This window comes from Trichomonascus vanleenenianus, assembly GCF_965637985.1.
Source record: "Trichomonascus vanleenenianus strain CLIB 3782 genome assembly, contig: TRVA0_051S, whole genome shotgun sequence".
Taxonomy (NCBI): Eukaryota; Fungi; Ascomycota; class Dipodascomycetes; order Dipodascales; family Trichomonascaceae; genus Blastobotrys; species Blastobotrys vanleenenianus.
Genome location: NW_027481836.1, coordinates 26,535 through 54,114, shown reverse-complemented (window position 1 = coordinate 54,114; position 27,580 = coordinate 26,535). Strand labels below are relative to the sequence as shown.

The 27,580-nt window shown below is 48.9% G+C and overlaps 11 protein-coding genes across 11 annotated transcripts; 5 read left to right on the top strand and 6 right to left on the bottom strand.

Moving 5' to 3' along the window:
• Nucleotides 1–312: 312 nt before the first annotated feature.
• On the top strand, nt 313–1,944 carry RRP9 (ribosomal RNA-processing protein RRP9; the record flags this gene model as incomplete). The annotated part of the gene is made up of 1 exon (XM_076687145.1): nt 313–1,944. One exon carries the CDS (start codon nt 313–315, stop codon nt 1,942–1,944), a length of 1,632 nt encoding a protein of 543 aa, XP_076538618.1.
• Nucleotides 1,945–2,105: 161 nt separating this feature from the next.
• Nucleotides 2,106–3,359, bottom strand: TRVA0_051S00496 (PHP domain-containing protein; the record flags this gene model as incomplete). The annotated part of the gene is made up of 1 exon (XM_076687144.1): nt 2,106–3,359. One exon carries the CDS (start codon nt 3,357–3,359, stop codon nt 2,106–2,108), a length of 1,254 nt encoding a protein of 417 aa, XP_076538617.1.
• Nucleotides 3,360–3,884: 525 nt separating this feature from the next.
• Nucleotides 3,885–5,645, bottom strand: TRVA0_051S00474 (uncharacterized protein; the record flags this gene model as incomplete). Its single annotated transcript, XM_076687143.1, has 1 exon — nt 3,885–5,645. The coding sequence occupies one exon, from the start codon at nt 5,643–5,645 to the stop codon at nt 3,885–3,887; it is 1,761 nt and encodes a 586-aa protein (XP_076538616.1).
• A 1,061-nt stretch (nt 5,646–6,706) lies between these two features.
• On the bottom strand, nt 6,707–7,213 carry TRVA0_051S00452 (uncharacterized protein; the record flags this gene model as incomplete). The annotated part of the gene is made up of 1 exon (XM_076687142.1): nt 6,707–7,213. The coding sequence occupies one exon, from the start codon at nt 7,211–7,213 to the stop codon at nt 6,707–6,709; it is 507 nt and encodes a 168-aa protein (XP_076538615.1).
• A 1,706-nt stretch (nt 7,214–8,919) lies between these two features.
• Nucleotides 8,920–11,736, top strand: TRVA0_051S00430 (uncharacterized protein; the record flags this gene model as incomplete). Its single annotated transcript, XM_076687141.1, has 1 exon — nt 8,920–11,736. The coding sequence occupies one exon, from the start codon at nt 8,920–8,922 to the stop codon at nt 11,734–11,736; it is 2,817 nt and encodes a 938-aa protein (XP_076538614.1).
• Nucleotides 11,737–14,860: 3,124 nt separating this feature from the next.
• On the top strand, nt 14,861–16,960 carry TRVA0_051S00408 (uncharacterized protein; the record flags this gene model as incomplete). Its single annotated transcript, XM_076687140.1, has 1 exon — nt 14,861–16,960. One exon carries the CDS (start codon nt 14,861–14,863, stop codon nt 16,958–16,960), a length of 2,100 nt encoding a protein of 699 aa, XP_076538613.1.
• Nucleotides 16,961–17,790: 830 nt separating this feature from the next.
• Nucleotides 17,791–18,468, bottom strand: VTI1 (v-SNARE protein VTI1; the record flags this gene model as incomplete). The annotated part of the gene is made up of 1 exon (XM_076687139.1): nt 17,791–18,468. The coding sequence occupies one exon, from the start codon at nt 18,466–18,468 to the stop codon at nt 17,791–17,793; it is 678 nt and encodes a 225-aa protein (XP_076538612.1).
• Nucleotides 18,469–20,073: 1,605 nt separating this feature from the next.
• Nucleotides 20,074–20,574, top strand: YAH1 (adrenodoxin; the record flags this gene model as incomplete). Its single annotated transcript, XM_076687138.1, has 1 exon — nt 20,074–20,574. One exon carries the CDS (start codon nt 20,074–20,076, stop codon nt 20,572–20,574), a length of 501 nt encoding a protein of 166 aa, XP_076538611.1.
• A 641-nt stretch (nt 20,575–21,215) lies between these two features.
• On the bottom strand, nt 21,216–21,944 carry RRP15 (rRNA-processing protein RRP15; the record flags this gene model as incomplete). Its single annotated transcript, XM_076687137.1, has 1 exon — nt 21,216–21,944. The coding sequence occupies one exon, from the start codon at nt 21,942–21,944 to the stop codon at nt 21,216–21,218; it is 729 nt and encodes a 242-aa protein (XP_076538610.1).
• A 451-nt stretch (nt 21,945–22,395) lies between these two features.
• KAR3 (Kar3p) lies at nt 22,396–24,570 on the top strand (the record flags this gene model as incomplete). Its single annotated transcript, XM_076687136.1, has 1 exon — nt 22,396–24,570. One exon carries the CDS (start codon nt 22,396–22,398, stop codon nt 24,568–24,570), a length of 2,175 nt encoding a protein of 724 aa, XP_076538609.1.
• Nucleotides 24,571–24,962: 392 nt separating this feature from the next.
• On the bottom strand, nt 24,963–27,398 carry TRVA0_051S00298 (uncharacterized protein; the record flags this gene model as incomplete). The annotated part of the gene is made up of 1 exon (XM_076687135.1): nt 24,963–27,398. The coding sequence occupies one exon, from the start codon at nt 27,396–27,398 to the stop codon at nt 24,963–24,965; it is 2,436 nt and encodes an 811-aa protein (XP_076538608.1).
• Between the last annotated feature and the right edge of the window lie 182 nt (nt 27,399–27,580).

Genomic DNA, 27,580 nt, shown 5'->3' with positions numbered 1-27,580 from the left:
AAAAATGAAGGACTGGGTCACCTATGACATAATGGGTTTCTCAATTGTAGAATTGTCACCAAACCAAGTACTATGGGAATGCCTACTCTGCAAATAATATGGTTTCTTGAATATATTTGGTAAATGGAAATTGTATACTGGACAGCCGATGACAAAACGATAGGCCAATAACGCGCCGCATATGATGCGGCTCATCATACCGCGCGCGCCACCGCGAAAAAAAAAATTAATTGATTGTGTGAAAAATGAGAGAAAAAATATCAAAGCGACAACCGATAAGCAACCAAGGGCCTAAAAACCGACACATAAACCATGGTGGACTCGTTTTTCAGTAAGCCATCGAAGAAAAGGCGAACCGGAGGACCCTCCAGAAAGTCTATGGCCCCCCGAAAAGGGCGGGATCAAAGTGAAAGACCCGCAACAAAGCCAAGACAGGCTGATAGAGACGAGGACATTACCAGCGATTCCGAACTCGAACAAGATGAGCCAATGGACGTAATGGAGGAAGAGAGCTCCGAGGATGAGGACGAGACCGAGGCTGACCGACGACGAAGACTGGCTAAGCAGTATCTCAAGAATGTCGAAGAGGAGACGGCTGAGTTCGGTGATAGCTTTGATGCTGCTGATCTGGACCGAGAGATCATCGCCCGAAGGCTGAGAGAGGACGTGGCTGAGCACCAGGGTAGGATATACCGTCATCTGGGCGATAAGCTGAATTTCGCACGGGTTTCGAGAGATGACGGAACGGTGAAGCTGTGCAAGCTGCAGGACTTCGGCGTGACTTCGATTGCGACTCACTACCCATATGCATACACTGCTTCCAAGTCGCTCCAGGTGACCAAGTGGGACATATCCAAGCCTGGGAAGCCTAAAAGACTCAAGTACGTACGAGGAGACCGTAAAGCCGTGGCTTCTCCCGAGGATGCTGAGCACTATGAGCGACACTACGACGAGATTCTATGCATTGCAGTGAGCCCTGATGGCAAGCATGTGGTTACCGGTGGCCGGGACCGGAGGATTATTGTGTGGAGTAGCGAGAACCTGGCACCAGTGAAGGTGTTTGAGACGAAGGACAAGAAGGGCGTAGTCACTGGCCTGGCGTTCCGAAGAGGCACTAACGAACTGTTTGCATCCTGTGCAGACCTGAAAATGAGAGCCTACAACCTGGATCAAATGTCTCTTGTGCAGATATTCTTTGGCCACCAGGACCAGGTTCTGGACATATCGGCGCTGGGTCAGCCACGGTGCCTCACTGTAGGGTCGCGAGACCGAAGTGCGACTCTTTGGAAGGTCGAGGAGGAGAAGCGGCTGGCTTTCTTGGGCGGAGACCAGAATCTGAAGCGAAAGAAGCGTAAATTCGACGAGGATGCCATTATGGACGAGATTGACGCCAAAACTGGGGAGGATTTAACCCCTACTGTAGAATACGACCCTGTAATGGAGGGGTCGATTGACTGCTGCAGCATGATAGAGGACCAGTTGTTTGTTACTGGCAGTGACAATGGCAATGTAGCGCTTTGGTCGCTCTCGAAGAAGAAGCCTCTGTATATTGAGAGAGAGGCGCATGGCAGAGACGATGCGATGAACCCATCGCAGGTAACTGCATCCAAAAACGCAGACGGGGTTGAGATTCCTGTTCCTCAGCCCCGATATATCACAAGCATATACGCCATTCCTTACTCGGATATATTCTTCACCGGGTCTTGGAGCGGCGATATTAGAGTGTGGAAGCTTTCCGACGACCATCGCAAGTTTTCACAGATTGCATCTATTCCGTGCGCCAAGGGTGTTATTAACCGAATTGCAGGCACAGAAGCGGGACTCAAGGGCAAGGAGACGCACTGCGTCTTTGCGGCCATCTCTAAAGAGCACCGCATGGGCCGGTGGCTCAAGGTGCCGGGGGGTAAAAACGGTTTCGTCACTGCAGTCATTAACCCTAAATAATAAATTAACGATGACCTAACTATCAAATATCTCTAACTATTAAACGCAAATGCCCACTTTTTTAGATCAGTCCAACTGGGGTTGTGAATTTGGCCTGCCAAGTGGATTTATTAATTCGATCTGCCAAGTGGATTGCGAATTCGGTCAATCAAGTGAATTGGTCAGTCCAAGTGGATTGTGAGTTTGTTGTAGCGGTAGAAGTACCGTCTCATGGCGTAGAGGACCGTTTCGTAGATCGCCACAGCAATAAAGCAGTACGCGATAAAATATACCGCTCTTGAAATGTAGAAATCAAACTGGGCATCATGACAGAAGCCAGACACAAAAGAGTACATCCCCTTGGACTCGAACCACAAAAAGGACATATCCAATGCCCGCAATGGCGCGTACTTATGGTAGCTAGGGTTAGGCTTCGAGTAGACTTGCGGTTTCGGGCCCACTGGGTCATAGTAAAAGCTTGTGAGCTTTTCATATCGCCTTGTGAAGGCCCTTCTGATCGTTTCGTATTTGGAATGCCTGGACTCTGCATTTATGACAGTCCATCCGGTCGGGGCTGTGTCCGGTGCATGAATATCTGTGGCTGTAAAAAGCGGCAGGCCATATGCTTCGCTATATCGGATAGTCGAAAGGTCTAGCACACCTTCTGAAACTGATTCGAACCCGTCTACACCCATTGCCAGCAATTCGTCCCGGGTCGGATGGTCCTGGAGCGTAGGAACCTGCCTACCGTGCTCCGTCGACATTGACCATGGAAGATGATTGACAAGCACAAACCCGCCCAGCTCATGTACTCGGTGGATAGCCTCAGCAAGCTCTTTGTTACTCGGCCACGACGAAGGGGGCTCAATTGTCTCGTTAATGCCTATGAGGTTCATGTGAATTCGGCAGCAGGTATACTCCACCCCTGGAACTACCAGAAGCTCCTCTTCGGAAAACTGCTTCTCTGCATAGCGTCGAGCTTCTAGCCCTCCGCGAATGTCATTATGGTCTGTTACGAAGATGGCATTGAAGCCATACGCATACGCCCAGTCTACAAGCTGCTCTGGAGATAGCTCTCCATCTGAAACTGTAGTATGCGAATGAGTCTCGAGCAGAATAGGGCTGTAGGAGTTAATAAACCCTGGATCCCACAATTCGGCAGTTGGAAGGTCATCTGGCACTCTGAGGACAAACTCGTCACTGTACCAGACGTCTTTGCTGGTCTGTGTGCTGGGATAATTGGCGAATTGGCTCCAAATGGAGAAGCTAATGAGTACTGTGAGTACACCTGCAGTCTTGATGCATGACTCGATATATCGCGAAGTCCAGCTTCTTGTTTCGAGCACTACAGCAGGCGTACTCGGTCTGGTGGACGACCGACTGCTCATTCTATAGTTGGCCGGAGTAAGATTTGCCCGACCCTCCGGGTCATTCATTTTACGTTGATCGGCGCGGCTGATCGAGATTAAACACCAAGATTCGGCTTACCAATATTAAGAACTCATCGAGCGCGCGTAATTCTTCCTATAAATATTAGGGATGAATAAAACAAGGTGCCTAGAGCGATGGAAGACTAATCTAAGTACAAGTGTTTTTCTTCTATAATATAGCAAACGTCCGAATGAAGCCAGACGAGGTTACCTACCAATAAGATGTAGCAACATCTATGCACGTGTGCTAAGCCACTGCATTACATCATACACTTCGAGAGGAAATACTTATCTACCGGTACTTACTCTGATTATGCAAGGTCTGGTAGTACTGGTAGGAGTGCGTGTCCTGTAACGAGATGTCGACCTCGGTTCCAGCATTCCAATCCTCCTGGTGCTTGCTTGTGTTCGATGTTTAGCTATGATAGATAGAAAATACTACTTGATAATAGACAGTTCCTGGTTCTAATGGCAAAATCCATTCACAATTGTGAAGAATAAATTAGTACATAGATTAGAAATTAAGATCAGCTATTTGCGATGGGGTTTCATTCTAGAGAATACGTTAGACCGTGACGATTTGTTGTCAAGGCTATAGGTGCTTGCTTCCGACGAGAGGTGGGATATGAGCGATTGTTTCGTGTTTAGGGACTTCTGGTTGAGGAATTCCTCAATGTCTTCCTCGTAATCGTTAGAGGGGCGTTTTGGCTTGCGGCCAAACGTCCGCTTCAGCTTGGCTGTAAATTTCTCCTTTGGAGTGACGGCAGTGTTTGGAGCAATTGAGCTGAATGCTACTCCTTCACCAAGATGCCTTTGGCGCTCTGAATTCACGCTATAGAAGGACGAAACATAGCTCTCACCGCTCTTCCGGGCGATATCTGGCAGTGGAGGGGGGACGCACAGCGGCTCTGAAGGAGGAGGAGGAGGAGGAGAAGGAGGGGGTGCTGTGCTGGGAATCTCGCTGATCTGGACTTCACCAATTGACTCCGCTGATAGGATTGAGTAGCGCAGGTCTTCGGAGAGCTTGCGAGATATTGCTGGTTGCTGCTCTTGTTTTTGTTGTTGTTGGTGGTGGTGGTGTATGGATGAAATTGGCGCAATGGTTTGTGATTCTGTAGAGAAGTGCACCACTGGATCGTCCGGTCCATGGTAGTCAACCCCATTCTTCTTGACCAGAGTGGGCCCTGAGATAACTGGTTTGGTGACGGTAGTAGAGGACGAATTCGATTTTACGAAAAGTCCCTTCTTTGGAGAGCTGCGCAACTCCTCTAGCGATGGAGGTTCTGGAATCGTCTTGAGCACAGGGGGCTTGAGCTCAATAGTGAAACAATCATCCATTTTGAGCTTTTCGTCGAGCTTCTGGCTCCAATCGTCAAGGCTTAGGACGTTCTTTTCGCTACTATCGCTATCACCTCTGGCATCACTATTACTACTGCTATTAGTGCTTTTGTCGACAGATAGGAACGAGAGCATTGTCGTAGAGACGGAGGTTGAGCCGGTAGTCTGATGTCTAGGGAGGCGTTTTGGCTGATTCGACAGACACAATGGGGAAATCTCCTCCTGTAGGTCTTGCTGGGTCTTGGACGGGTGATGAAGAGATTTAAGCGCTAACTCGGATGGTAGTGTCAGAGGAGTGCTGTAGACCATTGAAGCGTCCCCTGGAGCAATGTCAGGTGTCCTGGGCGTCTCAGACAAGATTGAGTCGTCACCGCTCGAATAGCTAAATTTGAATGAGCCCATATTTTTTTTCTGCCCGTCAAAAAACTCCAGCGGTCTCAGATCATCAGACGATCTCAATTTGGTGTCATCGAAAGCGGACTTGAGTTCACACGGGTCACTCAGCTGGGAGCTACTGATACTACTAGTAGTATGAGTGATAGAACTCTTCGTTTCCCGCCGCTTGTTGGTGATTGTTCGGGGGTCTTCCTCTCGTAGGCTTGCCAGATGAGTAGCGGAATACTGGCGAAGCTTACGGTGGGTTCCGCTGAATGCAATAGGTCTGAACTCTGGTGACTCCTCGAAAGCCCTGAAAGGACTGTCTGACTCAGCGGAAGAAGTGAACGGAGACAGCATAGACAACGGAGAGGAGATGGCCTTGACGTCGTCTTGTTCGGGGGTCTGGAGGCCCATAAAACTAAAGTCAAGACCCTGCGGTTTTGTGTGGGTCTGAGTGACCATATAGGCGTGGCCAGATCTCCTGTGCGGGACCTCGATTATAGACACTTCGCTGTCTTCGCGGTTACGATAGTGCATGCTTCCGTAGGCCCGTTCTGACCGGTGGATTTCGGGCATGGTTTGTGAGATGTATAGAATGTCCAAACCTCTCCCCGTACTGGGTCGGAATGTGTTTAAAAGCTCGCAATGGCCCGATGGCTGAGCTGTGAGGAGAAGAGCGTTTCCCGACCCCGATCGACAAGGGCTTGTTGTTACCCCTGATATTGGGGATGCATGATGTACAATGCACCCTTGCGTCGATTTGACACTTAATAGTCTGCCTCCATGACTTGTGTCACTTTCGTCACCATAGTTGCTTCGCCCAGATTCTGATGGACTCGATTCTCCACCAGTATCTGATTTGTTGCACTCCTCCTCGCTTAGACTGCTCCACCCCCTGGATTCCATGCACGCATTCTCATCTAAACACAGTTCCCCGGTTAGTACCGACAAAAAATATACCATCAATATATAATCCACTTCCCAGAAACGAGTGACACGGTTGGACTGGAGAGTGCCATCTCTCGGAGTTGCATTTGCGCAGATTCCTTTCGCGATCTCCTGCACTGCTTGATCGTTCTCCGTTTCTCTTCTTTTCTAGCCCTGTGTCCCTTGTTAATTCTTCCGCTCTGCCTCGCCATTACTTCTCCTCTGCTTTTCTTGCTATAGGTAGCCTACATGATTATTATTAGCCTAGCTAAGTCGGCAGTGTCGTTATTCCATATGTTTTCTTTGACTGGATAGATTTTTGTTTGTGTCGGAGCCGCACGAGCCGCACTGTGTTAGAGACCTTAAACAAGCGGTTTAGTATAAAGTTTTGATCTCGAACATATACGGTTTTGGATCTCGAACATTTGTAGTGAGCCGCATGCGGCTGGCGCCGCAGGCCCTCGCCAATCTTTCAACCTGCGACATGCATTGGATGTCAAAATTGATTAATATGTATTTGCTAATGAACTACCAGAGTCTATAGCAATTACCAATATGTAATATTAATGATTATTTATTATTTTTTTTTTAAAAAAAAGAGTTCAAAAGAAAGGAAAAAAAACGCCAAAAAAATCAGACCAAAAACTCGTAACCGCGTAAGGATTTGTCAGAGATAAAACAGAAAAATATCATTTTCTTTCTTTCGTGTTTTACATCAAGTTAATGGCGAGAAGAGCAGCGCCAAGGAGGGCACCTGGAACGGCCGCGTTCATGGCAGCACCACCCTCAGAGGCGGTGGTCTGGACCTCAGTGGCAGCTGGAGCAGCAGAACCGCCAGCGACAGAAGAACCAGAGCAGGTTGGGCACACAGTGACAACAGAAGTGGACTTGACGACGACCCGGGTAGCAGTAGCGTTCTTGAAGATAGCGCTGGAGTTGTAGCTTGGGGCAGAGGCGGTCGCTGGCGCGGTAGTGTTGGAGATAACTGGGACGGAAGAAGAGGCGACAGCGGAGGAGGAGGCCTCAGTGGAAGTGGAGTTGTCCACGGCCATCAGGAGCAGATGAGCATCGGTGGCGGATGGGGCTGGAGTGGTGATGGTGGAGGAGCTTCGCACAGTCACGTAGTCGTAGATGGTCGCGAAGACGGTGGTGGTTGGCTCCTGCGCAGCAGCGAACGCGGAAAGGACCGCAAATGGAACAATAGTAGAGAACTTCATTTCAAAAAGAGTGTTGAATGGGGTAAAAAGAATGACGAGGAGTTGGAAAAGCGTTTTCTTTAGGTCAACTAAAAGAACGAATGTAGGTTGTGAAAGGAAGGAAAGGGAGAAAAATTAAGCGAAAATGAATTGTTTAAAACACATTGTACCCCTTAACCAATCATACAAACCGTGCTTAAGGGGGGCAGCCTCAAAATTGCATATAAACAGGCCGAATGCAGCAGCATGCCTGGACCACCATTCCCCGATTCCGTAACGTACCTGCCTATTTGGGAACTTAATTTATCCACATTGATGCATCGTCCTCTCACGGCGCAACATCAGCATAAGCATATATGGGGCATTGTATCGACCAAATATCTCCACTTTCTCCAATGGGGCCACAATTGCCTTCACCTGGCCTCTTTCGCTTCGTTGCACATAAAAAAAGGGTGTGGAGTGGGGGTGGGCCAAAGCTAAGCCAGGGGTTATACGATGGCGCTTTTACCATCGAAAGTTTCACCATTACTTCCTAAACGGGCATCGCCAGGGGAAAAAAGCCGTTCCCTCGGAGGGCGAGGGCGCCCCACGCTTATACCGGCCCGGAATACGACAGGGAGAGATACCGTGCCGCCGACCGGACCGGGCCGTCATGAGGAGCATCCTCTTTTACGGCGCACACATGCAGGCCGGTACCTGCCGTACTGGGGTGTGCTGTAAGGGGCGTAAAAGTAGGCATGCAGCCCCCCCCTCTCTCCCCCGGCCTGTGCTATTGCTGGCTAGCTGGAGCTCACCAAGGCTATTTTGGGTCATTCTGGTGTAATTGCGGCCTAATAGTGGCACGCTCACCTACTACCAGGAAGCGTATTCGAGGGCCAGCCCTCGAGCTCCCGTAGCTGGGGGCCAGCCCCCAGGCCCCCGTATCTTGGCGTGTTCCACGTACCATTTCTCACCCCTGTAACATATTCCCATGCGGCTCGGCACGGCTGTACACAGCAAAGCTTAAGCCGCAAAAAGTGCGGCTATGTATTGCGTCAGCTGACCTCGCGCGGTGCAGCTCGCTTAGGCGTTTAAGACAGGGCATTGTGTCTCGTCGGTGCAACCAACCTGCAATGGCTGGAACCCACGGCATATTGTAGTACCTGGACAATTACGTAGCTGCAGTAAATAAAATTAAGCAAACCAGAGCTTTGTAATTGAAGGAGGCGTGCGGATATGAGAGATCCGCTTTGGCTGGCTAACGGGTGGCGAATGGCCACCAGGCAATTGGGCCCTTGTCTATGCATGATAGTAGGTGTACTGCGGTGTCCCAAATAATACACTACGTGACCCGCCCGGCGTCTATTTCATATATAAAACCCCGATGCCCTCCGGGACAGCTCTTCACCATTCACCCTCAATTGATACCCCCCGGAACAGCCTTTTCCCAATTGATAGAGACGGACAATAATTCGTAAAGCTTATACCGTAGTACCAGTAGTATGGTGTACTTCAATGGCGCGGAATACCCGACCGTAGAGGAGAAAAGACTCCAAGAAGACCTGGATCACAAGAAGTACTGGCGTAGATGGGGGCCTTACCTAAGCGAACGCCAGTGGGCAACTGTACGAGAGGACTACTCCGCCAATGGCGATGCGTGGTCGAACTTCCCCTTTGAGCATTCACGCTCCCGGACCTACCGGTGGGGAGAAGACGGCATCTTTGGCGTCAGCGATAATCACCAGTTCATGTGCTTCTCGTTGGCGTTTTGGAACGAGAAAGACGACATCCTTAAAGAGCGCATGTTCGGCCTCACCGGCCACCAGGGGAACCACGGCGAGGACGTTAAGGAGATTTACTACTACCTGGACAACACGCCCTCGCACTCCTACATGAAGATGCTCTACAAGTACCCGCAGAAGAAGTTCCCCTACGAGGAATTGATTTCGGAGAACGCCAAACGAAGCCGCGAGGAACTCGAGTTCGAGATCGGTGATACCGGCGTGTTTGACGACGACCGCTACTTTGACATCTTCATGGAAATGGCCAAGGACAAGGACAATGAGGAGGAGCTCGAGTTCCGAATCACCGCCTATAACCGCGGTCCCGAGGCTGCACCGCTTCACATCATCCCCCAAGTGTGGTTCCGCGACACCTGGAGCTGGGGGTGGGAGAACAAACCCAAGCCAGAGGTGCGCCTGGCGTCGGCGTCGGCGTCGGGTGAAGAGGACATTGTGTTTGAGACGGACCACTACAAGCTTGGAGCGCGGTATGTCCAGTTTGCCACGTCTCCGGGCGTTTGTGACGACGGGGAGGACGTTACGCCGACCCCCATGTTCACCGAGAATGCGACAAACGAGCCGCGGCTCTACAATGTCGCCAGCGACGACAAGTACTTCAAAGACGCGTTCCACGACTTTGTCATTGACGCCGACCAGAAGGCAATTAATCCGGAGCAGCGCGGTACCAAGGCGGGCGCCTGGTACGCGTTTGACGCGGGGGATGGCATTCCGCCCGGGGACTTTGTCACTGTGCGGTTCCGGTTCACCAATAAGCCCGTAGCCGACCGCGCTGTGCTCGACGAGCGGCGGTTCGACGCAATTGTCGACCGGCGCCAGGACGAAGCGGACGACTTTTACTATAAATTGTCGCCGCTGCCCATGTCTGACGAGCTGCGCAACGTGCAGCGCCAGGCGTTTAGCGGCATGCTGTGGACGAAGCAGTTTTATCAGTTCATCCACCACCAGTGGAGCTTGGGCGATCCTGGGTCGAAATTGCCGCCGCCTGAGGAGCGCAAGTATGTGCGTAATACGGAATGGCGGCATCTGCACATTGACGACGTCCTATCTATGCCTGATAAGTGGGAGTACCCATTCTTCGCTGCGTGGGACACGGCGTTTCATTGTTTGCCGCTGGCCATGATCGACCCCGAGTTTGCAAAGAAGCAGCTTGACTTATTGACGCGCGAGTGGTACATGCATCCGAATGGGCAGATTCCGGCGTACGAGTGGAACTTTAGCGACGTAAACCCTCCGGTGCATGCGTGGGCGACGTTTAGAGTGTTCAAACTCGAGCGTAAGCTGTACGGGCGTGAGGATGTGAATTTCCTCGAGCGTGTATTCCAGAAGCTGCTGCTCAATTTCACGTGGTGGGTCAACCGCAAGGACATGTCTGGCAAGAACGTGTTTGAAGGCGGCTTTTTAGGGCTCGACAACATTGGCCTGTTCAACCGGTCAGAACCACTGCCCACGGGTGGAGTGCTCGAGCAGGCCGACAGCACGGGCTGGATGGGTTTCTTCTGTCTTCAGATGATGAATATTGCCCTTGAGTTGGCCAAGCACCGCCCTGCATACGAGGACATTGCGTCGAAGTTCTTTGAGCATTTCTTGTTCATTGCCGATGCCATGACGTTCCGAAGCGGTAAGGCCGATGAGCCGCTGTGGAACGAGGAGGACGGGTTCTACTACGACGCAATCTCGTACGGCGGGCCATACATCCAGCAGCTGCCTGTACGGTCGCTGGTGGGGCTAATCCCGCTCTATGCAACGATTACGCTCGAGCCGCAGATCCTAAACAAGTTTAAGGGATTCTCCAAACGGCTGAGGTGGTTCGTTGAAAACCGCCCGGAGATCATTGAGCGTAACACTGCATCAATGACTCAGCGCGGAAGCGGGGAGCGCATGTTGCTATCGATGGTTTCAAAGGAGCGACTGGTCAAGATCCTCGACCGCATGCTTGACGAGGACGAGTTCTTGAGTGATTATGGGCTGCGGTCGCTGTCCAAGTTCCACAAGGACAATCCATACTCGATGGAAGTGAACAATCAGCGGTTTGTCGTTGACTACTTGCCCGGAGAGTCGAATTCCGGGCTTTTTGGCGGCAATTCCAACTGGCGGGGTCCTATTTGGTTCCCGACCAATTTTTTGCTCATTGAGTCGCTGCAGCGGTTCTACATGTTTTACGGTGACGATCTAAAGGTTGAGTGTCCAAAGGGGTCGGGGATGATGCTGAATTTGTCTGAGGTGGCGGAGAACATTCAGCACCGGCTCATCCGATTGTTCACACCGGACAGTGACGGGCGGCGTCCTTACAATGGCGACAAGCCCTTGTTCGACTCTGAGCATTTTTCAGAGTATCTCCACTTTAATGAGTACTTCCATGCAGATACGGGGCGGGGGCTGGGTTCAGAGCACCAGTGCGGGTGGACCGGCCTGGTTGCCAAGTTGATTCATGATACGGGAGTGCGATGCATGCTTCCGAGAACGCCCAAGACGCCCATTGGTGCTGCAGACTATTACTTTGACGAAGAGTTGGGGACGCCCAAGCGCAGACTATCGCGGGGACGGCCACCGCGGCTCCAGCGACGGTATAGCCTGCGCAGCGGGTACACTACGAACGATGAGGAGGAGGATTTGGAGGTCGGCGATATCGCCGACGAGGAAGATGAGGCGCACTATGCAGAATTGAGCGAGCATGTGCGCAAGTCTTTCAAGAAGCTCAATTTCGGCGGCGGGCACGAGCAGGAACTTGAGACTCGGATGGATGGCAGTGAGTCTAAAAAATGATTGTAATATACTTACCGTGCAACCATTTATTTAACGTACAAACATGTAGTTCACATCAATGAGACTACACCAGTACTGTTTGACCTTGATAATACGAGTGCATTAGGGTATTCTGCCGTAGTTATTTATTGCATAGTACGATGAAGTTATATCGTTTTCTGCATAGTAGGATGAAGCATATCGTGTATTGCATAGTACGATGAAGCGTATCGTTTGTGTATGCGAAAGAAAATTGCGAATAAGGGGCACAGCTGCACGATAGGTGAATTGAAGCAACCATAAATGTTCCACCTTTCAAAAAAAGGGGGGGCAAGCATACTACCCGTATTTCACGAATGGGAAAACCATTGGTAGGGAATTATCCTACCCTGTGGCCAAACCATCCCCCAAGACAGAGTCGAAACCCACCATGACGGGAGGCTTTAATGTTTTTAATTAGGTCTTATTATTTTCGTGTCTGAGACCATGAATAAACTTTAAGCAAAGCCCGTGTGTATCGTGTTCTTTATTTTTTTCTTCCTGGAGCTCATATCAACCAACGATGGTTGAGACGTAGAAAACTCTAAAATGAAAAATAATCAGTGGCAATTGTGGGCCAAAAAGAAACCAAGCATGCGAAAGCAAGAAATCAAAAGCCAATATTGCAATGCTCTATGCCGAAGTATGTAATCTATCTCCGCGGCAAAAAAAATAGGGCGATCTCCGCATGTTACGAGTAGAAAGGTATGTAAAGAGCAGAAAGGCGTTGAGCTCGATGTTGCTTTTCTCCTTAAGCATGGGAAAAGTGGTATGAGAAATGAAAACAATGCCTATCACTCAAGGCGACATGCATGACCATGGAATATCCGAAAAGCTCTATACCCGACAAGAGAGAGAGAGAGAAAACAGAGAGAGAATTGGCACACAAAAGGGGGAGGGGAAGAGAGGGAAAAAAAAGGAGGTCGATCGAGGAGGTCAATTTTTCGCCCAATAGCCGAACCAAATGCCGACAGGTGAGTTAAAGGCTAATTCTTTTTGAGAAGAAGGTTTGTTTTAAAGTACAGAGGAGAATAGATCCACTATATCAGTGCCTAAGGTTTTTCAATGATTTTGACGCGTTAGCGTGCACATTTCAGGGAGAAGGAGGAGGGGGTTTTTACAACCTCCCCCCAATAGGAGCAGCAGGGACCGAGCGGGGGGGGGAGGGCGGGGGGAAGGAGGGGAGGCAAAAACATACATAGAGTAGAATTTTCAAAATGCATGCAACCAGAAGATACCACCAGTGGTACCGCATGCATGTTGCGAGGCAGCAGTAATAAAATAGCGCGACAGGACTATGCGTGGTTCATGCTGGTGAGTTCAAATTTCAGGAGTCTGAAATGAAAGCATGCAAGAAAGCAAACGGTTTGACAGAATGAACCATATATACGACGATTTAATTTATATTATTCCTGCACATACAAAAAGGATAATCTAAGCATGTAAAAAAGGGGGCTATCAAGACAATACCTTGTCGATTACCTCGACAAATGGGCAATTCATTGTCTGCCCATTTTTGCCTGGTGTTATATGGACTGTCGAGGGCGCAATTGGCAATCTGCATAACGATGGCTGTCTTTGCGGACAATCTAACGGCCAAAAAAAAATTTACTGCATGCTTATCTGGGATGAATGCGTCTCCTGTCGATTTCTTTTTTCCTCAAGCAGGTGATCAAGCACGAAAGATGAAATTTCGGAATGCACTCTGCTGTACCAGGTAGGACCACTACCATGCCTATATTGGCGCGCAATTGACCCAATTGACCTTCCCGATACTCTTGTTGAATCGTATAGGGATAACCTGACCAAGTAAATAGATAACAGGTAGCCTTCCGGCGGGCTGATATTGGGATTAAAGAGCCATAGGTCCCTATCAACAGTACTGTTTACAAAAAAACACACAGTGCATTGCACGCTTAGAGAGCTGTAAGTAGGTCACACTAGTCTACAGGGACCAATTGATGCTGTATCTTCTGTGCCTGTGCATTTTTTTTTATTTTATTTTTCGCATTGGGAGGGGTGAAAGAGGAGAGTCTCTCTTCATGGGAGTTTGGAGTAAGTGTCTTGAAGCTCTAAAACATAATTTTTATTCTTTTACTTTTGTTGGTATTCTACACTCTTATTTATTTTATTTTTTTTTTCTTTCAAAACAATTGACATAATAGTCTCGAGATCTAAAAGCGTACGCTTGAGATAGTGAAAACAGGCAGACGAAAAAGTAAACGGGGAGAAAAATAAAAAAAACCTCCTGGAGTAGCGAAAAAGAAGATTAAAAAAGGACCGAAGGTGTACCTGGAGAGGTTCTTTTTTGCATTTCTCCTACTCTTCCTCTTTTACCTTTCCTTCTTCTGTTTTTTCGACTTTCCTTCTTGACTTGTATTGAGGGTTATATCGTTGGATAGCGGCAGGGTACGGTACCTTTAAGAAAGAACTTCGTTGATGACTGTTTGGGGACGTCTTTCTTATATTGTGTACTAAATCCAGGTAAAAACGAGGAAACAACGGGTGAAATCTCCACTATTAAGTACGACTGTTGGAGATACGTTATACAAGTGACCATACATTTATTGCACAAGCTTTGGAGGTTAGAGATAGGTTATACAAGCGAGATTTGTACAACATCTGGAGGCTCGAGATCCATTAGTTTGGCAAGCGATACCCCTTTACCATCCGAAACGAGCAGTATATCTACCACCGTTTTGCTTACGCGTCGGTACCACTAACGCGATTTGGGTTCCCTTTTAGTGGTGAACAAACCTTGGGAATCCCTATTTTAAGATCGACATTATAGGGAATTGAAAGTATAGCGGCATATATATCGCGACTTGGAAGAGGGAAGTGAAGTTTGGGGCTCAACTTCGTCTTGGGCTTGGGCATTCATTTTTGATCTCGACAGAGAGACTAGGGGGGTGATCGACTATTACTATTGACCAGCAAAGTGAACTTTTTATGATCTAACGACAATACGAGGCGAAAAAACTCAATTGCAATTTGCGTTCTCATGACTTTAACGACATTTGAAATACCTCACACTTATTTATTTAAGCCGAAGAAGAAGGAGACGTTGCCCAAAAAAAAAGTCATCGACTACTAGTATTTATCATTCATGTCCGACAAATCGCATAATCAATACCCACATCATCACCATCACCAACACCACCACCCCCAGCAGTCTGCGCCGCCTCCGCAACACCAGCCAGCATATCATCAGCATTCTGCACACCATCACGGCTCGACATCGCTGCCACCAATTGCATACCATCATAATGCTCCACCACCACCACCTCCTCCTCCTCCTCCGCCACCACCACCACCGCCTCCGCCACCGATCCATTCACAGGTTCCACAGGTTCCACATGGTCAGCAACTACAGCATCATCCCGCTCCGCATCTCTTGAGTGGAGGAAGCACTTCGCAGCCTACACATGTTTGCATCTGCTCGCATCACACTTCTCGGGTGCCGCGACCGCGGAATGCCTTCATTCTTTACCGACAGCATCATCATTCGCTCGTTTTGGCGGAAAACCCAGGCAAGTCGAATCCCGAGATCTCAAAGATTATCGGTGAGCGATGGAGATCGCTCCCCCAGCGAGAAAAGGACTTCTGGATTCATCTCGGGGACGAGGAGAAACGGTCACACTTGGAGCGGTTTCCGGACTATCGGTACCAGCCTCGGAGAAGTGGGAAAAAGGGCGGATCCAACAGCTCTGAGCCGGGCATCTGTCCAGTTTGCAAGGGAATCACTCCCGGGGGCTCTGCCAAGGCAATTGCATCGAACGCTAATATCAAGCGCTCCAAGTCTGCTTCTGCAGCTACCTCGCCTTACAGTGAGCCGGCCGCTATGTCTGCTTATTACCCTACGTCCGCTCAGCCGTCTCCGCTACCGCCTCCACCACCACCACCGCCTCAACAGTCCTATTTACAATTGCATCAATACATTGGTCAGCCGCAGTATCAGCAAACTCAACCTGCACCCCCGCCGCCGCATCCTCAGGTGAGTGGGACGGTTACTGCAGCAGCTGCGGCGCTCTATGGCCCCCGTGGGGGCTCGGCCGGATCGTATCCGTATAGATATCAGTCTGCGACGAGTTCCATTTCTTCGGCGTCATCTTCACGGTCTGGATCGTCGATATTCTCGTCCCGGGGGTCTAGTCTGGTGTCTGACCAAACTGCATCTGGCATTTCACTACCCCGATTGAAGCATGGATCCACCGAGTCGGAGATGCCCAGCTCTCCAGCTTCTACCCCTCCTTTGAGCGACATTGTCTACTCCAAAAGTGCGAAAAGCTCGCCATCATCGACTCCCTGGCCTTTTAACCAGCCTCATCCGGCGCAACAATATCAGCAGCATCAGCATCCTGTGCAACAACAGGGGTCTTCGCATCCAAATAGTCCACAGTCTCCTTCGTCCCCCGCGGCAAACCAAATCTCGGGTATCCAGTCGCATTTTCAGACGCCCTATTATCACCACCAACAGCTGACAACGGTGTTTGAAGATGAGTCTCGGAATAAGAAGCGACGAACTAGTTCGTACTATGACCCTCTTGCCAATGTCTCGCTTCGCGGAGACCGATACCAGTCGGCGGTGGCTCTGGTCCAATCGGGCCCGCAGACTGGCGAGCTGAGTATTCGCGAAAAGGCCGACATTCTGTCTATGATTTGTGAACCGAGTGGAGCGTCTGAGCCTCGAGCCATTGCCATTGAAGGCCGCAACAAGGAGCTCATCAAGACAGTTGCCGAGGCGCTTCATGAGAAGCTTAGCTCGGCGAGCTCGTCGTTGTCTGGGATTTACTGTTCGCCGCTTGTTGGTCTCAAACCTGAACAACTTTCAAACGAGCGTGCCACGAGAATGTGGAAGCTTGCCTGCATGCATCAAATGGTCGACAATCATAGTCGCGACAACGTTCACCACTATACTGTTTATGGGGGCTATCTTTTGGACATGGCTGACGAACTTGCATCTGGAGATGACGCCGTGAAGAATGAATCGGAGGAGAATTACCGACACAGCTGGATGTCAACAGTCACTGCTCTACGAGGCTTGAAAGGGCCAAACTACTTTGTATATTTATTGCCGGAGGGCGGGCTGTCTACGCAAGGCGAAATGACTGTTGCTGAGCTCAAGGGAGGGGTCAAGATGCTTCTCATTGTAGGCGAGGAAGTGTCAAAAGTGGTGGATAAGATATACGAGACAGTTAAAATTTGAATACCTATTTGTACGATTGACTCGGAAAATTCGATCAATCTTTGTATTGCTCAGAATACCGTTTACAAACCCACGAAAAGTAGAGTTCATTCCTAATTATTTATCGTTCGTACCAAAATACGAGCGAGATGTGAAACTGTATGTGGAACAGGCGGTGTCTCTCTTTTTACCAACTGCCGTTAGAATCAACCATTCTTCGCTTGCACTTTATCGAAACCAACGTACGACCCCGCCTCCTTTTTTTTGTCTGCTGCGACATTCTTGCCACATTTTTAGATACATGTATTTTTACAGAGTACCGTAGGTAGTGGACAACAATTGTCCCGGTGGATTATCTTTTCTCACCTCAAGTACGAAGGTCATTAATTTAAAGCTTGGTGGAAAGATATGATATACAAAATTAGCAGTTATGGGTATACTGGCCGTTTTTTTTATAATTCAGTCCCAGGCTTCGGAAGCATCGAATTGAGGACATAATAATTGGAGGTAAGTGACTCTTCTCTAACTTACAATCACCATTGGCTGACCTCGGCTCTACCAGTCTTTTCAATTACGGTACAATAAGGTACGCAGAAGTTCGCCAAAGAGAGCCAAATGAATGTTTATTTCCACCCCACGTAATCAAATGCTTCGCCAGCTATATGAAGGATCAGGAAGTCCGGCGAACATAGTCGAGCAATTTTTCAGAAGGCTTTGATATTCTTGATAACATGTTGTTGTGGGCTGGCTTGCGAAATTTGTGTACTCGAAAGAGTCGATTGACTTACTAGTGCGGCATTATTAGATGATGGAAGGTGATGTGACAAACAATAAAGCATAAATAGTATAAATTACCAAAACTTGCTTGCAAGAACAAGCAGAATAAGAGCAATTAAAATGGTGATAATGGCAATGGTGATAATTCGGTTAGTGGTCATTCTTCGGGTCATGGTGCGAATGGTTCTCATAGATTTATCAACAAACCCATCCGCCTCCATAAGCACATCTCTACTGTTTACAATCTGCTCCCTCTGGCCCCTCAGGTCGCTCAAAATGGTTGCACCCACTGCCTCTGTCTCGTGGGCAACCCGTTGAGAATCCCGCAGCCGCTGACTCGACCGCTCCAAACTAGCCTGGCCTCCCAGTAACTGAGATCGCTGGTCAGATGCATCATCGGCCACATTATTTCCCTGGGGAGTCCCTGGGCGGTCGCCAAAGAGCGCTTTACGGTCGGCTTCAGCCTCAGCCTCCTTCAGCTGGCGCTTAGCACCAGCCACCTGAGCCCGGTACTCCCTCAGCCTGCTGTTGTATTTGCCTCTAGACGCTGACGCGATGTTCTGGACCTCAATGGACAACTGGTCGAGGATTTCGTACGCTTCGTCGACGGCCCGGTCGACGGCCTGTACGGCGCCCGCGCGCTGTTGTTTGGTGCCGAGGCTCGGGATCTCCTCGAGCTTCTGCTGGATTTCGCTCCAGGTCAGCTGGAAGTCGCCTTCGTACTGTGTGAACAACTCTGTGCTATCCGACATTACTGGGTGTAAAGGGAGGGGATCGCCACTTGTGTGAAGCGGCTCCAGCTGTTTGTGAGTTGTGTGGCAGGACGGCGTCCCTTTGGGAGGTTTATCCCCTCTCTCTCTCGTATCACTTAATGGAAGGGAGCTGAAACACTGGCAATCTTATAGTTATATTATAGCCTTTTGGTATTTGGTTGTGCAATTACCCAGGAAGCAAAAAAGTGCTATTGTAACCAGGCTTTTAATTGATTATTCGAAGCAAATAAGGTCTACCCCGGGTTATTTGGCCCATATCGCTTGTCGCACGGCTAAACCGCCGTTGGGATCTCGAGATCTGAAATGTGAAAGTGCGGTGGGGTAACGGAGTTTATGGGTTGTTCACATACAGTGTGTTGTAGTTTACGGAGATTATATAAAGCGCGTTAATTTGGGAAACATATTTGATTTGGCTGTTACAATGATGATACTATTATGATACTGACAGAGTCCCAGTGGTGGTACATTACACCTTCGTAAAATACCCGGTAGGCACATACCAATACGGTAAGGTATTGCGCGGTATTGTGTAGACGGTTATGATGTTATATATGAAACTGGCGTAGTATTGTTATGTGTTCTGTTTTTATTTGGCCTGACACTATTGTATTGTTATGACCAGTAATACCGATGGTATACCAGTACACCTCCAAAAAGTGCAGTTTGCTGCACTCACTTTACTAGTTTAACCTAGTTTGTAAGCCAGGCCAGTCAATTAATGTAAGTGGGTGCATTTAAAAATTAACCATTCAACTATTATACACCGGTACTATTATGAATGAGATGTGAGCGATACCCACGGTAGTATGACAGTAGACTAGTAGCGGTAATGTGACAGTTGAATAGTAGTACCTATGAGAGTAGAAAGATGATATGACAAAAGAATGGTGGTACGACGAAGAAACTGCCGGTAGTATGATAGTAGAATAGTGATAGTACCATTGTAATGCTCTGTGTATAATACAACAGCAGAACGGCAATATGACAGTAGAATGGTAATATAACAGTAGAATGGCTGTATGACAGTAGAATAGTAACGGGTAGTATGACAGTAGAATAGTAATATGACAGCAGAATTGTAAGATGACAGTACAATGGTATTATAACCATAGAATGGTGGTATCACGGTAGATTAGTGATATAACAGCAGAATTGTAATATGAAAGTAAAACAATAAAGCTGTACTATGGTTACACGTACCCGCAAGATGCCCCCCCCACAGTATTGTATAGCTATGGCGAAACCCGATACTAATCCGTGGCCTAATCTTGTACCGATAACGTTATAACATAAACATCCAATCAAAAGTACCACTAATAAATAATTAAATTCTCTATCACAATTGACGACAACAATGCTATGAATAATGAATACCCTCGTAATGAATACACCTGCACAGATTAATATGGTATCGCACAGACCCGTGTACCCCACAACCCCTGTAGGGGGAGGGCACGGCTTAAAAAAAACGGATCTCCGGTCGGGGAGCCGGAGGGGGGTTTTCCAAAGGGCATAATTGGAAATGCGTTCGATCCGACTTGACAGTTGCGGTGTGAGCGTAGAAAAGTACAAAAAAAAACAAAGATGTTTAGACGGACAGTACTAGCCAGTTGTTCGCTGGGCAGAGTTGCGGCCCGCCGGGTTGCGGCTGGCGTCCCACAGAGATCAGTGGCGCGGCCTTTTTCGAGCTCGCGGGTCGCTCAGCACGGCCATGTCAAGAAGCCCAACCCGGGAGAGGAGCTTCACGTGACGTTCATCACCAAGGATGGCGAGCAGATCAAGCTGGAGGTGGCCGAGGGAGATAACCTGTTAGACATTGCCCAGGCAAACCACCTCGAGATGGAGGGTGCGTGCGGAGGATCGTGTGCGTGCTCGACCTGCCATGTTATTGTTGATCCGGAGTTCTACGATCGGATGGAGGAGCCTGATGATGATGAGAATGATATGCTGGATCTGGCGTTTGGACTTACCGAGACTTCTCGGCTGGGGTGCCAGATCCCCATGACCAAGGAATTGGACGGTTTGCGGGTTGCGCTGCCGGCGATGACGAGAAACTTGCAGGCTCGGGATTTTGAGAAGAAATAGAGGTTAAAAAGTCTTGCATTGATGTTTGTTTGTATTAATTTTGTATATATTTATGTGAATACCATTTTGAATTGGTATTTGTGCTTTAGGATTGCCGGTAGTGCACCATTTATCTATCTTAAAGCTTTGGTACATGATATATCTATCAAGTACCGGGTACTGATATCGCTTATTAGTCATATACATGGGCTATAGCCGTATTCATATCAATTGTACCTTCATTTACATATACCAAGAGTACAATCCATTACCGGACGGTACACTACCTGGTTTAGCCATATGATACCTGTAGCACCATATTATATTATATTATACCAAGTATGGCCTTAATACAGCAATATCAATAGCTCCATCAACTATACTGGGACTGGGTTTCGCCATACTAATAATATCAATACCGATACATCATCAATTACCAGATAGAGTCATACTGACAACAACAAAATAGGGGTACAACCATATCTAATACCGGCAACCAATTATATGTATATATACGGTATCAGGTTATGACTATACCAATTACATAGGATATAGCCGTGCCAACAGTACCTTCAATCATATAGGATGTAGCTGGTAATCAGTTATCAACTGGATAAGGACATGGATAATGAATAAATCAATTACGGTTAGCGTTCATTAAACTACTTCGATCGGATCAGATCTAGGAACTTCTCCTTGGACATTTCGTTCACCTTCTCTTCCTTCTTTACCAATCCCACAGTCTTCCCGACATCCTTGGCGGTGGACGTTGCACTGGCTTGGGTAGCAGTGACCGCGTTAAACAGCCTAACAACACCCTTTTTGGCAATCTGCCTAAGCATCCGTTCGTGCTCCTGGTTTCCAGCAAGATCAGTGACCCGATCCTTATTCTCGAGCTGCTTCTTTTCGGCGTTGATAGCCTTCCGCGCCTTGGCTTCGAGCTTGGCGTCTTCCAGCTCCTTCGACTTCTTTTTCGATCGGACGAGAATTGGATTTTCTCGATCATGAGCTTTGATTTTAGATGCAAGGATTTTCGTGATGGCAGTACTGAATTTCTCTCCGTCTACCTTTCTCTTTTTTGCCGGTTTATCATCATCATCATCATCCTCTTCTTCATCCTCGTCGTCTTCATCACTATCTCCGAGGAATTCATCATCTTCAATCTCGTCACTGCTGATATCAGCCTCGTCTATTTCTGATTCGTCGTTCGAGCTTGATTCGTTATCGATTTCTTCGCTTCCGCTACCTCGCTCTTCGCTTTCACTTTCTGGCTCTTCGCTGCTTTCAACCGGCTCTTTCTCAACCGGCGCCTTCTCAAACTTGACAGCCTTCTTTTTCGGCTCCTCCTCGCTTCTTCGTCGCTTGACAGCGACACTATATTTCTTGCCCATCTTACAATACAGTTACTGATTGATAAATCAAAAAGATTTGGCTCGCGATAATAATAATTTTTCATTCTCAGATATGCACTTATTGCGTGTACAACTCAGTCTGCACGACTTTGCGACTTTAAGACATTACGACTTTAAAAGCGACTTCGGGACATACGGACATTGCGACAATTAAGCAATGGGAGCACGTTGTCATAGCAACGTCAGGGGGAGAGCATGAAAATAAACATCCACAAACCCAGGAAATCGCAAAACTAACCGAAATTCGACATAAACCCCCCCCCAGACGAAGCCAAATAGAACGACTTGAGTTTGTTTAGAGGCTGCGAAAGTTCCAAAAATGTCTGATGACGAAAATGTGGACCCAAGCGGCGGTGTCAAGGCAAATAGTCTGGGCAATACGCGCCTCCGAGAGCCTACCAAAGTATCAATAACCCGCCAACAAGACTCAATGATGATGCCACCACCACCACCACCTGTGGACACCCTGCGGGGGAGGAGCAGGACCCGAAATGGCGCTACAGTAGTGGCCGCAGGCGGGATGCTTAGCAAACGCAGCCAGATCCCACAACGGTCCATGAGCCGCAGCACGAGCCGCACGCGGCCCCACACCTCCATTGGCAGCTACGGCAAGAATAACGCGGGAATTGCTGGGTTCCAGGTGCCTCCTGAAAAGCTTTTCAAGCAACAAAGGACCCGTGGAATGAGCATATCCAACGGCGGAATTCAACAGACCGCCGAGGAGAGAGAGAAGTCAGCCGCACACATTCTCAGCAAGACGACGGACGAGCAGTTTGCCACGGTGATGAGCCAATGGCGCGAATCGCTGACTAAAATTGAAAAGCTTGAGCTAGATAAGCAGAAATTGGAGGACCAGGTGCGCGATTTCCAGGAGAAGCAGCTGTCGGGAGTCTCTCAGATGCAGAACCGCGAGATTGAGCTGCGAGAGGAGCATCGTAAGAGGGTAAACGAACTTGAAACGCAGATTCTACGCCTCAAAGAAGAGCATGTCATGACCACTGGCGACTTAAGATCGCAATTGGTCGAGAAAGAGAAGGAAATGTTCATGAAGATGAGCACTCAGTTCGAAGAGGAGAGGCAAAAGTTACATGAGAGCTTCACCGAGCAGTTCAATTGTGCTATTTCCGAGCGTAGCGAGGACATTCGGAGGCATTATGATGCGCTGATCGAGCAGATGAGGTCACAGGTTAATGAAAACGAGTCACGGCTCACTAAGCAAGCACAACAGCATGAAATGATGCTAGAACAGGCATCATCCCGGCATAGATCCCAGCTGGAAAGCGCACAGCGTGAGATCAAGTCGCTGCAGCAGCAGGTCGCCGCAGCTAATGACAAGTACGAGGCCGAGCATCACGAGGCGGAAGCCCTTCGCAGGACTCTCAAAGAGATGTCTGCGTCCTCGGTGACATTCGAAACGCTTAACAAGGGCCAGGAGGCTCAGATAGAAGAACTAAGATACCAGGTAGAGCTCGCCAAGTCGAAGAACAATGAAATGCGGGCTGTTATGGAGGCCGCTATCGATGAGAAGGACCGGGCCCGGGAAAAGCTGCTCAAGGAGGAGACACTCCGGCGTAAACTGCATAACCAGGTCCAGGAACTAAAAGGAAACATCCGGGTGTTCTGTCGAGTAAGGCCTACTGTTCCCGGGCACGATGATAACAGCCAAGGAAGCGCGGCGTTTGAGTACCCAGACCGCGACCTGGAAGGACAGCAAATCATTGTAGGGGACGGGTCGAAAATGCTGCCGTTTGGGTTTGACAAGGTATTCTATCCCGAATCTACCAACATCGAGGTGTTTGAAGAAATCAGCCAACTAGTACAGAGCGCTCTGGACGGATACAACGTTTGCATTTTCGCATATGGCCAAACCGGTTCTGGCAAGACCTATACCATGAGCCACGGGCGGGATGGTATGATCCCCCGTGCCATCGAGCAAATTTTCGAGACGGCGACACTCATGCAAGATAGAGGTTGGTCGTATGAATGCCAGGGGCAGTTTGTCGAGATATACAACGAGAACCTGAACGACCTGCTGGCCTCGAACGACTCGTTTGAAAAGGCCAAACTGGAAATCAGGCACGACACGAATCTACGCAGGACAACCGTCACTGATCTGACTTCGGTGCAGCTGAGATCTGCTGAGCAGGTCGCAGCAGTCCTAAAGCGTGCTGCTAACAACCGGTCAGTTGCAGCTACCAAGGCCAATGAACGGTCGTCGCGATCACACAGCGTATTCATCCTTCGCATTTCAGGCGCCAACCAAATCACTGGCGAGACGCGAGAGGGCACACTTAATCTCATTGATCTTGCTGGCTCTGAGCGATTGGCTCACAGCCAGGCCTCTGGCGACCGACTGAAGGAGACGCAGGCAATCAACAAAAGCCTCAGCGCACTAGGAGACGTAATCCATGCCATGGCAAAGCCAGGCTCTCATGTTCCGTTCCGGAACTCAAAGTTGACCTATCTTTTGCAGTACTCTCTGACTGGCAATTCGAAGACACTCATGTTTGTCAACATTTCGCCTGTACAGAGCCACCTTAGCGAGACCATTTCTTCTCTCCGCTTCGCCACGAAGGTGAATAATACCCAATTAAAGAGGAAGTAATTGATTACTGACTACTTCTTCTCTCCGCTTCGCCACAGAGGTTAATGCCTAGTTGAAGAAAGAACTATTTAACGATATGATATAGCCTAATGATGATACGATTGGACATTCCACACAACATACTAAAAATGAAAACTCTCTACTACAGATATTTACAATATCAGGGGAATTTTCCAATATATATCAGTCTTCTCGGTAAAGACGAGCCCCACAGGGATTTGGCGGGCTGCCCCCAAGTATCAACTAGTCGGACTGATCAACTGTACAACGATGTTATAGTTATACAGTAGTTAGCGGAAGTACCGGTACAATATCGATACAGATATTTAAAAAATCGTTAGAGATATTCACAAATTGTTATAGATATTTACAAATCATTACGTTCATTATCATTACTTGAGATATCGATGCTTTTCTTGGTTGTTTTCGAGATATCGATGCTTTTCTTGGTTGTCGTTTTCGAGCAGCCCAATTGTCTCTGCTCGACGAGACTCTTCACTCGATCCGTCACTGTCGGGAGGCAGGACATACTCTTTTAACGTTCCCATGGCCTCGAGCCGTTTCCACGCTTCGGGCTTGTGCTCTAGTGCCCACTGGCGGACGTTCTCCTTTCGAGACTCAATCATTGTCCAGTTATACAGCGCCTCAATTGTTTCGTCAGACGGTGTAATGCCATGCACAGCTTCCATCTCCTTGACTAGGTTGAGAGCTCGCATATAGTAACCATGGTAGCAGTTGGAAATAAGATACTGTCTCCAGTTCTGCTCATCGAGGTCAACGTTGTATTCTCGCTTAGCGTCCAGCCATAGTCGCTCTACATCTTCAATAGAAGATCGCGTCAAATGGCGAAGCAGCACGGTGATGGACTCGTTGTTGATCCCGCCGCCCCCAGGGAAACTCTCAAGCTGCGTCCAAATCTCGTAGACCTTGTTATCCCTATGGAGCCCCGCGTAAGCGTTCATGGCCGAATTCAACAGGGGCACCGTCGCCTCAACCCCTATGTCCATCTTGAAGAACATATGCAGTTGGTTGATTCCGTCTTCGTACATCATTCGGCCAAACTCACTGAACAAAACCCGGTACATCTCCTCACTGGGGCCTAGCAGCCCTTCCTTCTGCTGGCGTGCTCGAAGGTACTTGAATATGAGCATTGCTGCATCCGGTCGTTTAATTTCGCAGAACCGGAGCATCGCCGGAAGGTAAGACTCATACGGCAGTTTGATGTATTTCGACATGTACCCATAGAGCAGCCATGCGAGCTCATAGTTCGCCGTAGTCATGATGTAGTCGTTCAACAGGGTGTACAATTCCGGTACCTTGTCGTGAGGGATGCCTGTTCGATCGCCCAATTCATCCTCCAAAAATCGACCCGCATCCGGGACGTAGTCTCCATCAAGGAACATTTTGATCATGGCCAACTGGGCTTGGTATCCCACAGTGGGCGTAAACATCTTGACCTTCTGGAAGTACTTGAAGGTATATGTAGTATCGTACTTCTCCGGGCTGTTCCTGCACATTGCCACTATAAGGTCATCCAGGACGGTGAGATAAGCCTTTCCACGGCCATTCTTGTTGTCCCACTGGCTTCCACTGGTGAGACTTTTGTCAAACAGCTTGTGGGCAGTCTCGACGTCAGCCCGGCCAAGAGAGTGTCGGATGAGCGCTGCGTAAGTGTCGATATCTCCATCGACATGAAAAGTGGTCTTGAAGTGGTCAATTGCCGCTTTGATAAACAGATTATCAAGGTTCATGGCCAGTGCTGTCTGGATAATGCCATTGAGGGAGGCATCGTCAGGGTCGAACTCTTGCTCTTGCATCTCCGCAAGGGTCGACTTCATTTCGTCCAGGTTCCCATTAGAGGCTCGCAGTCTCCACTGGGCCATGACATCCCATGTTTCTTTCACGAAGGCGGCTGGCTCTTCCTCCAACAGCTGATTATATACTTTGTCTCCTAGCTGTAACGTTCCAAAGCGCGAACAGCCTGCCAGCACCAGTTCCAGGAACTGGACCCTCGATTCATCATCCTGGGGGACGACAGAGTCCCAATCTGCAGCGACCACCTTCTCAAGGACTTCGGTGCCGGATTGGGGCTCGCTGAAGTTCAAGCATGCATCGAGCAGAATAATGCTCGTTTCCGTGTTAAATGCGAGATGCGACTTCAAAGGAATAATAACTTGGCACACAAAGTCGCCAAACTTTCTATATTCCTCGCTCCCCTGCTGGGAAGAGGACGCAATAGTCTCGCTGTAGACAGTCAGCATTTCATGCACGGTCTCTAGCTGCCTAACCTGCTGGTGAACCAACAACCTACTATCCTTTAGTAGCTTGTCGAGAATAGCCACGTCTATTAGTTTGTGCGATTCTAGGTCTCGGAGGTACTTCATCACCACGACATCATTTACCAGCTTATGCTTCGTCAGTAGCACGTCTAAAAGACGCATTGACTCGGTTACCCTCTCTTGGGCTCTCAAGAACAGAATGAAATAAAGACCATTGACCATAGCTGAGGCATCATCCGTCTCGGACTCGGCCAGGTTGGCATAGAGCCGCGTAATCGTGCTGCACTTTAGCAGCCCAGACAGGTTCTCTCTATTGACTAGCGAGCGGTACAACGCCCGCCTAGCATCCAAATCAAAACTTTCATATGCAAGGCTGTATGCCAGTTCCACCATAGGAACGTATGGCTCGGGGATATTCCCTTCCGGAGAGGCTTCCACCAGGCTATTGATGAGACCGGCAATGTTATCCCGGTCTACCTGGGTCTTTGATTTGAGGAGACTCTCCTTGAGCTGTCGGGCCACCTGGTCGTGCTCTGCACTTCCCGTCATGTCCGCCTCATGCCAATGCTGCTCAGGCTCTTTGAACAGGAGCCGATGGAGCCACTTGCCTTTCTTCTTTGGCTTACCCCGGCTTGAAGTAGTAGCGAAGGGGCGGGTCCATTGGCGGGTGATCCCCCAGGCCCTTACATCCCTACTACCGGGAGAGACTATCCGGCGGCCCACTGAAGACG